The sequence below is a fragment of the Gavia stellata genome, chromosome 16 (genome assembly GCF_030936135.1).
Source record: "Gavia stellata isolate bGavSte3 chromosome 16, bGavSte3.hap2, whole genome shotgun sequence".
Classification (NCBI taxonomy): Eukaryota; Metazoa; Chordata; class Aves; order Gaviiformes; family Gaviidae; genus Gavia; species Gavia stellata.
In genome coordinates this window covers 7335034-7345873 of record NC_082609.1, presented here as the reverse complement: position 1 = coordinate 7345873, position 10840 = coordinate 7335034, and the positions used below count along the sequence as shown (strand labels likewise).

General features: G+C 54.8%; 1 protein-coding gene across 1 annotated transcript; it reads left to right on the top strand.

The window, feature by feature from the left end:
* The first annotated feature begins 686 nt into the window (after nucleotides 1–686).
* Nucleotides 687–10172, top strand: SPARC (secreted protein acidic and cysteine rich). Its single transcript, XM_009817128.2, has 10 exons — nucleotides 687–792; nucleotides 6902–6971; nucleotides 7189–7239; nucleotides 7409–7493; nucleotides 7930–8051; nucleotides 8289–8409; nucleotides 8582–8715; nucleotides 8886–9034; nucleotides 9744–9892; nucleotides 10110–10172. The coding sequence occupies exons 2-10, from the start codon at nucleotides 6915–6917 to the stop codon at nucleotides 10136–10138; spliced, it is 897 nt and encodes a 298-aa protein (XP_009815430.1). The 5' UTR covers nucleotides 687–792; nucleotides 6902–6914; the 3' UTR covers nucleotides 10139–10172.
* The last annotated feature ends 668 nt before the right edge of the window (nucleotides 10173–10840 follow it).

The window sequence follows — 10840 nt, the reverse complement described above, 5'->3', positions numbered from 1 at the left end:
ATTTCGACTGTGGGTTTTGCTCAGTCAGTCCAGATCTGCTGGACGATAACCACAGCAGAGAGACCAATCTGCTGAGGGTCACATCTCCCGGCCCAGCACTTCTCTGCTGACTTGGAGCATTATTTCAGACATGTCATAACTCTCCACATTCTCTGGATCATTCTTTCCTCTCCCTCCCTGCAAGGCAGTTCCAGATGGCAGCAGGGTTAGGAGAAAGGTTGGAGGAGCGAGGACTCTCCTGCCTTCCTCTGCATTCCCCTGAGGATGGGAAACACCAGCTCAGGGACTGAACTACATTGTGAAATGACGGCATTTAACATTTTAATTGCAGTAGGCCAAGGTGCTAGGAGGTGCACAAACCAAACAGAGAGATGATATTCCTCCCTGCTCCCCCCGTGCGGTTAGTCCTAGAGAGCCAAAGAACTGACAAACTCATTGCAGCAGTGCAGGCAGTTGCTGGGACAATGACTCTGCTGGGAAGGTTACGCTGGGGGCTGAGCTGTCCCTGTGAGAGACCCCCTTGATCTCCAGCCCCGCTTGATTTCTCTGGTCTATCCTGTGGACCCAGACTGTGCCTCAGCCCGGCTCTCCGGCGGGTGGGACTGCCCACTGGGGAGAGAGGGAGAGGAAGAGACCGATTTGGAAAGATAGCAAGGAGGAGGAGGAGGAGGAGAGGCAGCGGGAAACCCAGCCCACCCTTTGGCTTCCTCCTGCCTCCTTCTAAAACCTGCAGATTCCTCCAGCCTGTCCAAGCGCCTGAAGTTTCCTCAGCCCTGCTGCCGGGACTGCGAGGTATGGCCCGAGACCTTCGCGTTTGCCTTGGCCGTGCTATTTCTCCCGGCATGGGGGTCCCGACAGCCCCACTCGTGGGGGTCCCTGGCCCAGGAGCCACTCGTGGTGTGTCCGGTGCACGGCAGTGCATCGCTCAGGATGGGGAGGTGGACACTCCCCACCCCGAGTGATGCATTTAGAGACCCCTCCTGACTTCTCTTTCTCCTCTTTGCAGCACCTCTGCTCCTAAACTGAGTCTGTTTCTGTATTTCACTGCCAGCTTGCCAGCTTTAACACTTTGGTGGCATCTGACTGTAAAGGTTTAACCTGCCCTAATTTTTCTCTCTCCTCCCTTTTTCCCCTCTGGGTTTTCAGTTGTGGGGTATTTCCTTAGCTAGATACGCGAGACTGACATCTGGGCACATCAAACCAACCTGCAGAGCAAATCAGATCTACTTACAAACCAGTCCCGATTACACTCAGCCTGAGGTGCCTTGGCAGGTGATGTTTTACTCACCAGAATATCTAGAGGAAGAACAAAAGAGCTGTCGACTTCATCTCAGCTTTAGCTTTTTTTTTTTTTTTCAGTACAGCTGCTCTTATTTCTCCTAAAAAAAAAAAGACACTCAGCTTTTTGTTCCAAGCAGACTTTGAAACCATTTCAAATCCTGCTGCCCTGGTTTGCTGAACTCCAGCTGATCAACTGTTAGAGAGATGGAGGTTGCAGGAGAGGAGGAACAAAGCTCTTTTGCGGATTTTTTTAAGGTTTTAAGAACTTGGGTTCGGTCAGGCACAATTTTTGGTCCACGCAGAAGAGCCGAGGGCTTGCTTCCTTTAAAGGCAGCCGCTGTCCTTCCCGTCCCGGTGACGTGCGTGGCAGTCTAACTCTGCTCTTTGTGTCCCTCCTCTAAGAAAACTCCACTCCGTTGCATCCAGACAAGAAAAGGAAACGTAACAGGATGGGGGCTGAATTCCCACCCAAACCGAGAGGCAACAGTTTCAAGTTGGAGTGACATCGGGGGCAATGGGAAGGTCACCAGTGCTTCCAGCACTCAGTTACTATCAACTTGAAACAGCCCAAAAACTTAGCAGCCCTCCAAAAGGACAAAAGTAAATCGCAGCCGTTTGTTAGGGTCGATCAGGCGAGCTTTAAGTGGAAATAAAAGGCTGTCGTGTTCTGCGCAGCAGTTGAAGCCAAGCTATTGTCTGCCACATAGGCAGGAGCAGGGATGCGGGCGGTGTTGGGAGGGGGAAGAGGAGAAATAAACGTTTCAAACTTTTTTTCGAGCCCCTCCTTCCACAACCCTCTGCTCTTCCATGACTCAGCCCCGGAGGAATGTCGGCTCCCATGGAAACCCTTTCTGGGTCCTCCGGTCGGAGGGATGTCGGGGCTGTTATCGCTGGAGCGCTGTGGCAGGGCGAGCCCAGGGAATGCTTTGAGGATGGTTTGCATTTCTGCAGAATATTTAGCGGACAGTTTCTTCTCTCTCTCCTTTGTGGAGCTGTGCGAGATAAGCTTGCTCTATCCCCCGGGAGCCAGAGGGACTGCTTGCACCTGGCAGAGAATTATCCGGGCTGCTTTTGGGACTGCCCCATGTCCAGTCCAAACAAAAGAAAAAGCTCGGGCAGGACAGGAAAATGCTGTATCGTCTGCCCTTCCGACTGAGGTCTGCCAAGGGATCATCAGTGAACCGCTGCTTGCAGCCCAGGTCTCATCCATGCACTTTTCTTGGTACTAATTTAATTGTTTCCCATTATGGATGCAGTTTGCAACCTAGACAAACTATGAGAGCTTCAAGCCAGCACACAACTATAGTGGCATATGGGGTCTTGCGCTTATATCAATAAGCCCTGTAAGATCTGGAGCACTTATAAGTGCAATCAGAGCTGCTCAATTCCCTGCAAGGGGAATGGGGTAATACAGTGTTGCGGTGTAGACGTGTCTTTAGTGATTCTGCATGGACAGATGTGGTAGATGATAGATAGATTTTTCTTCCTGTGTTTTACTTGGAGTGTGTAAGTGTGTGCATGAGCTAAAGGGAATTTCACTTTTATGTAAACCTATCTTGGCTATGCAAGCCTGCACGCTGTGTGAGAGGCAAGAGCCAGGCTGGCTTCTGCCCTGCCCTCTGCTCCTGCCCTGCTCCCCTGGGACCCAGTGCAACTGGGCAAGGCAGCACCCCCAGCAGCACGCCCGGACATGCAGGGACCTGTTCAGCAGGGAGCTTTATGGGGACTCATGCAACCAGCTCTGACGTCAAACTGAATTTTAGCCCAGGAGTGTCTGGCTGAGTAAAGCTCCGAGGGTCTTGCTTGCATAGGGAGGTCAGGGCCAGACAGTGGGGTCATAGCCCTCATGTCCTGTCTTTGTGGTGGCCACACTTGGTCACCCATCTGCACCTTGAAAACTATGCCCCACGACGGGATTTGTAGGCAGAAGCTTTTTCTGGGCCGGTCCTGCCTTTACATTCAGTCTGAGGTGCTGGGGCATGTCAGACCCTGCAGAGCCTCGGAAGAGCAATGAGCAAATGGAGGGTGGGTGCAGGAGACCCTGCACCGGGCTGGCTGCCTCCTGCGTGGCGGGGCTGGGTGCAGGCGGGGAGCCAAGACATGGATGGGAGGGTTTTTGCCCAATAATTACCCACTCCTGCTCTCGGCTGCTGGCGATGGGAGGTGGCATGGGAGGTGGCAGTCGGTCCCCTCGCCGGGTTAGTGGTGGAGGCAGCTGGGGTTATCCCCGTGGCCTCAGGGAGGAGCTGTCAAAGTGGCCAGGCAGAGACTCCTCCCCATGCTAACGCTAACGTGGCATCCTGAAGGGCTTATGCAACTCTGGCCAGGGCCAACGCCACATGGGCCACGCTCCACCATCCACAGAGCCTCCTCCGGAGGCTGCACCCGCCTGGTCCTTGTCCTCCGCCAGCCCACAAAGGCCCCAGGCTGGGCAGGAGGAGACAAGAGGGGCCAAACAGACCCCAGTGGCACAGACTCTTCTCTCTGTCATCACTGCAGGGTGTTTTCCCCAGCAGAAGAAACTTATGATGGTGCTGTAGGACTGGGGGAGGGAGGTAAAGAGCTTGCCAGAGTACCCTGCTTTGAATTTATGGAGGTGCTGAGCATCAGTCTCAGACTTCTCTACACCCCATGGCTCTCTTGTTAGGGACGTGTCTGCAAAACGCAACAAGCAGCCGGTGCTGAGGGATAGCCAGGGCCATGCTAGAAAGGCAAACCATCCAGCGGGGTTTAGGGGAGTCACAAGACTGTGTTTACACAGTGACTGGGAGCTGAAGTCCCCACTTAGGATGCAAGTGGGGTCAAGCATTAGAAAGGCAGTGCAAACCTTGGGTCCTGCAGCCCATGGGTGCCAGGCGCTCTCCTCCCTCATCAGCAGTCAGGAGGGCAGGCCTGAGGAGGGGGTGGTGACCGTGGAGACTTCACTTATTTTGTATTCAACAGCCCTCTCTGTGCCCAGGATGTGCTGGTTTCCAGCACGTCTTGCAAAGTGCTGGCTTCTGTTGATTCCTTTAGGATACAGAAAGGTGTAAGGCCCTGCTTGCTAAAAACCTCTTACCCAGTACTGTTTTCCTCTGTCCAGAATGACCCCCTGCTGCACCCCATTGCTCTGCCCCTCACGCTGCCCTATGCCCTCCGTGGGGCTCTTGCAGAGCGGTGCCAGGCGTTACCGGTGCAGGGCCTCTCGCAGGGATCGCTCCGAGCCCCTCCAGCTGGGGGATGGATGCTGAGCTCATGGTATGGCCCAGCTGCCAGCTCCAAAGAGCATCCTCTTGGACAGCAGGACCATGGTAGGTCCACAGGGAGGGAGACTTGCACCAGTGACTTGCACTGTGGGCCAGGCTCTTCTGCTGGAGCAGCTCTGTGTGCAGGGCTCCTGAGTCTGTTACTTGAGGACTTTTGGCCACCAGGCATTCAGGAAAGACCATGCCTTTGCAAAACAGCCAGGGCTCACAGATGCTGCAATGTCCTCTGTGCACAGGCTCTGCCTCCAAGAGGATGTTGTTTTTCAAATAAACTTGTTTTCCGATCTCCGGCGCAAGACAGCTCTGCAGAGTTTGTTTGCTCAGACTCTTTCATGCTCCTTCTTCCTCCAAACACAACACTGGCAGCTCTGACTGTCTGCTGGCTCCTAGCAAGCATGTAATTCTCTGACCCCAGCTCACTGCATGCCCAGACTTTGAAATTCAGGTTTGTTTTTTTTGGGCTTGGGGAAATGATCTGAGAGGGCCTTGGTCTGGGGTTGGGTTCTTCTTAATGCCATCTTCCACGTGTACATGCGCTGCCCTCTCCTTTGGGCTGGGCACTGCCATGTTTCTGCCCAACGAGCATCACTGAACCTCACAGCATCTTCCAAAGCAAACAAGCCCCTTGGGAGAAGCCCAGGAGGAGCGTTTACAAGCCAGAGGATGGCAGCAAGGGAGGAGATGGCCAGATTCACCAGTACTTTTCCACCTGCCCACCCCAACCCACCCCTCCAGAAGTGAAGAACTAGTAATGTCTCCTGGCAAATGCCAGGAGATCTCCCAGCAGCCTCCAGAGCAAATAAAGGTGAGGGGAAGGGGCGGCGTGTACGAGCGGGAGAGGAGGGAGTTGCTCAGCTGCAGCCTCGCCAGAGCAAACGGGCTCATCCACCCGCACCCACAGCTCCTCTCCCCGCAGGTCCTGCGTCCCACCACGGCAGCCATCCCCACCACCCCGTGCTCCCAGCCCTCCGCCGTCCCTGGGAAGCTGCCCTCCATGCACTGACACCTACTTTGCACAGGCACCACGCTGGGGCTGAGTGAGGCGCTGAGATTGGAAGGAGGATTTCAGCCTCTGCGTGGCCAAACCTTGCTAAATTAGGAAGCACAGCCCAGCCTGGCTGGTGCCCTGGCAGCACAGCGTTGGCGCAGTTTTATACCCAGAGACCTGCCATGTACAGGAAGGAAGGGAAAGGATGCACTGGCAAATTAGATATCCATCCACGCTCACTGGGAGAGAAGACAACACCTTGTCCAACACTTTCTATCCCAGTGAAGCCATTCCAGCCCCAGGGAGCCGGTGGGCTGTGATGCCCCGGCCACGCAGGTGGAGCGGAGGAGGGCGAGCGGAAGGGAGGCAGCGGAAGCCTTGGCAAGGAGACAAGTCCCCTCGCTGGCAGGAGACAAATGGGGGGTGTTTCGCTCTCCCGGCAGGCGGAAGGGAGCAGGCAGCACTCACTGGCAGGAGCAGGATGCCACTGGCATATTAAGCGGCCAGCTGAGCTCCTCTCTGCCCTCACACAGAGGGGTTCAATCCTGCCAAACAGGAACCGGGGGGGGACAAGGACAGGGCAATTTCACCAGCTGCGCTCTCCTTCTGGCTCGCATCGCAGCTGGTGTTAGCTGGGCTCCCTGGCTCACTCGTCCTACAGAGTCCCTGCAACAGCCCGAATCGGGAGGGTGCAAAGGGTTCATCCTCCTGAGCTCATCTCCCAGCAGGACACAACCCCAAAGTGTCCTGGATCCCTCAAATGCAGTTTGGGGACCCTCAGGTGTGAGCAGGAAAGGGAAAAACTATAGCAGAGACCCCAACATTTAGGGGTGCTGGGGATAGCGGACTGGTCCCTGATACCCCTAGAGACGTCTGTGTCCATGTGGAAAGGGGTTTTCTAGAGGATTTAATTCTCAAGTGCCCCATCTCACTGTCTCCCTGTCCTCTCTTTCCTTCCTCCACTTTCATTTTTCCTCTGATCGACAAATAAAATGGTAGGGAATTTCATTGCCTGTACCTGGGGCTCGTATCAGGGGATTTTAACATGAAAAATGGTTTTTTTGGTCCAAAAAAAACCCTGTGAAGGAAAGGGGAGCTGCCATTTTGACTGCAATTTTTCTAAAGGCATCCAGGAAAGCAACAGAAATCTAAACCCCCGACGTCTCATTTTGCAAAATCAAAAGAATTTGTCTTGGAAACATGATTTGGCTTAAGGTTTCAGCTAGAAAAGCCAGCATGTGGGGCTGTAATATTGAACAGATGAGGAAGGACATGAAGAGAACGCCCTTTTCTAAGTGTCTGACTGCCAGCCATGAGCTCAGCCCCGAGCTGAGCGGCACACAACGGCCTCCTTCCCCTCATCCCTCCTTTTCTCTCCTTTATTCAGGGTTTGCTGAAAGATGAGGGCCTGGATTTTTTTCCTTCTCTGCCTGGCAGGCAAAGCCCTGGCAGCTCCGGTAAGTACGGAAGACAATGGAACCTCTCTGCTGTCGGGGTTGTCCGTCTGGTGTATCTGATGGGGATTTTCTTTTATAACGACTAAACCCCTGAGGGATGGAGGGCAGTGGGGGGGAGAGGAAACCCAAGGGTGGCCCTGCTGCCTGCCCTGGTGGGTCACCCCTCTTGGGACCGTCCTCCCCACGGACCCCAGCTCATGGTCCTTTTCCCCTGCAGCAGGAGGCTCTGCCTGATGAGACAGAGGTCATTGAAGACCCCACCACAGAGGTAGGTGACTCTTGCTCCTCCTCGTCACACATCCCCTGCAGCACCCACTGCTCTGGGAAGAGCATCTCCAAAGCATGGGGGAGCAGGGGCAACGGGGGGGCTGCTCTGACCCAGGAATGGGGCCGAGCTCTTTGTGCACGCCCACCCGAAACACTGACCTCTTTTGCAGGAGCCCGTGGGGGCTAACCCCGTCCAGGTGGAGGTGGGAGAGTTCGAGGAACCCACGGAAGATGTAGAGGAGATTGTCGCAGAGAGTAAGTCACTTTTTCTCTGCCCTCCAGCTTTTGCCCTCCAGCAGGCAGAGACACCGTCCCTTCCCTGAGTTGGCGAGCTTTAGACACTCCAGTGAGGGTCTTCTTTGGGAAGGGCTGCAGCACAAGGACAATGCCAACCTAGGTGCACACTTAAAAGCAAATGAAAGGTACATGACCTCTTTCCAGCACTGGATTCTCCATAACCTTTTTTGCCACAGAAAAGCCATTGCATTGTGTGGCTACAGAAAGGAGCCCAGGATTAGCCCAAGGGCTAATGTGGGCTTCTGGAAACCCTCACATCTTTCTAGTGCAGGGAGAGATGCTCGGGGCTGTCCCTGGCGAAGTCTCTGTCTTCACTCTGTGCTGAAATGCCCCAGGCAGCTCATGGGAGGTGAGGATAGGGCAGGCTCTGACTTTGCTCCCTGCCCTCTCTCAGATCCCTGCCAGAACCACCACTGCAAGCACGGCAAGGTGTGCGAGGTGGATGACAACAACTCGCCCATGTGTGTGTGCCAGGACCCCTCCAGCTGCCCAGCCACCGCCGGCGTCTTCGAGAAGGTGAGGGCAGAAGCTGCTTGATGGAGGAACCCCACATGGGACATAGCCAGAGATGGTGGGGGAGACAGTCAGAGTCAGCGTGGCAAGGCCCCATCTGGCCTCAGTCGGTGGTGACCAAGGAACTGTTGTTCACCCCAGGAAACAAGTTGAACATCTCATTTGGAGGCTCTCCCTGCTGAGCCCCCAGCAAGGCTGGGCTTCGCTGTCCCTCACGTAGCATCTCCCCATCCTGTGCAGGTCTGCGGCACCGACAACAAGACCTATGACTCCTCCTGCCACTTCTTCGCCACCAAGTGCACCTTGGAGGGAACCAAGAAGGGACACAAGCTACACCTGGACTACATTGGGCCTTGCAAATGTAAGTGGAGCCATCCCCTTAGACAAGGGGACCTCTAACCTGAGCACAGGGCTGAGGGAGAGCAAAGGTCCAGGCAGATGCAGGGCCAAGGTGGGAAGGTGCTGGGGCTGCATGTCTGGGGTCTGGGGCTGCATGTCCAGGCGCTGTGCTGACCGCTGTGAATGGCTTCCAGTCATCCCCGCCTGCCTGGACACAGAGCTGACCGAGTTCCCCCTGCGCATGCGGGACTGGCTCAAGAACGTGCTGATCACCCTGTATGAGCGCGATGAGGACAACAACCTGCTGACTGAGAAGCAGAAGCTCAAGGTGAGTGGTTGGGGAGGGAGCCTGGGAGTTCACCTTGCCAACAGAACCCAGCACCCCTGGGGAGCCCAGCCAGAATGACCTGTGGACACCCCATATAAAGACCCTTCCGGGGTCCCCCCTTGCACCCCGTTCCCCTACTGACAAGGTCTCCCCGGCCTCCCCTACGACAGGTGAAGAAGATCCATGAGAACGAAAAGCGCCTGGAGGCTGGTGACCACACCGTGGAGCTGCTGGCCCGCGATTTTGAGAAGAACTACAACATGTACATCTTCCCCGTGCACTGGCAGTTTGGGCAGCTGGACCAGCACCCCATCGATGGGTGAGTGTTGGCAGAGCGGGACAGGGCAGAGCCCCGCCAGGACCCCTTCCTGCCCGAGGACCAGGGTGATTTGGTGGCAGAAGGTGTCAAGGCTGGAGGTGTAACACAAGTGGGTAGCTGATGGCAGAGGCAGAAGCAAAGCCCTGTGCAGGGACAACCCCTGCACACATCTGGCAGGGGCTGGGGCAAACCAGGCTGGGGTAGAGGCAGTTTTACTTTCTGCCAACAGCTCTTCTGCAGAAAGAGGGGACCTCCCCCAGCCCCAGCTGATCCCATCTCCCTTGGTGGAGTTTCTGTCTTCTCAGATTTACTGTCGTATGATAGTTCCCTGAAATATCTTAGTCCAAAGGCCCCAGAATAACTTCAACAGCTGACATAGCAGCTGCTGGCTTAGCTGTGAGCTGGAGATGGGCGCGAGAGCGATCACACACACAGAAACATGGGGTGGGGGCACCCGGTGAGGACTCCCAGCTGCTGGCTATTTTATGACTAGCGCAGCCGGTTGCAAAAGCAGACACCAGTCCTTGACCTTCATGATGCTCAGTGACGGATACTGGGAGGGCACTGGGACAGCAGTCAAACCAGGCAGAGAGCTGGGGCCAGCATCTTGCCCTGCGCTGGCCCACGCACCCAGCAGAGCATCTCCCCTCCTGCGGGAGGGTGGCTGGCGGTGGCGGGTGGCATGTTGACCGTCCGGTCACCTTGGCAGGTACCTGTCCCACACTGAGCTGGCCCCCCTCCGTGCCCCCCTCATCCCCATGGAGCACTGCACCACCCGCTTCTTCGAGGCTTGCGACTTGGACAACGACAAGTACATCGCCCTGGAGGAGTGGGCCAGCTGCTTCGGCATTAAGGAGCGTAAGTACTGAGTAGGGAAGGAATGGAGGTGGAGGGGACACCAAAAAGCACCCCCAAAGCCCCCATTCAGGATGAAGCAATGCATTACAGCTGGTCCTGGGGAGGGAAAAGCAGGGGAGAGCAGGGAGGGGGGATCGCAGGAGCAGCGACCCTGGCAGCATCCAGGTCTGGGGCAGCATCCGCCTCCTAACCTCGTCTCTCTCTTTTCCTTCCACAGAGGACATAGACAAGGATCTTGTGATCTAAACCCCCAGCTTCCTTTTCTGCTGCCAACTTTGTCTTGTTTTAACCTTCCCACTTCCTTCGGTTTTTAAACCGCTTTTGTTTTGTTTTGTTTTTCCCTGGGAACAAGGTGCTAATATAGATCTAAACATGTAGTAACGGTGCTAAGAGAAATAACAGTCCTCGTTCATAGCCTAATCTATTACCACTAGATTACTCACTCGGCTGTTTCCACACGCTCTTATCAGCCCTTTCTCTCTCCAATGTGTCTTTACCATTGACCAACCCTGTTCCTGTCCTAAATATCCGCTCCATCTCCGTATATCCGCTCTTGGATCAACTTCTCTTAACTTCTTACTAACAGCACGTTCTTGGACACGTCAGCATAGATGCAAAGACCTCTCAGCTGATTCACTGCCCAGTTACAGACCGCCAGCGAGGGAAGGCAGAGCCAGAGGATGTAGAAGGATTGGGCTTTTCGAGCAGAGCAGCTGTGGGTGACATTGTGGTCACCCAGCTCATGGTAGGGGAGATGGAGAGGTGCGAGAAAGACATAGAGTGGCAGGATTTCGTTTTCCTTTTTTTTTTTTTTTTCATTCCCAGGGCTTGAATTTAACAATCATTGGGCACAAAAAAAAGGGCTAATCAAACAAACGAATAGGAAAGCGCACAAAATTTAAAACAAATAAAATTAAATGCATCCATCCTGTAAAACCCCCTCGAAAA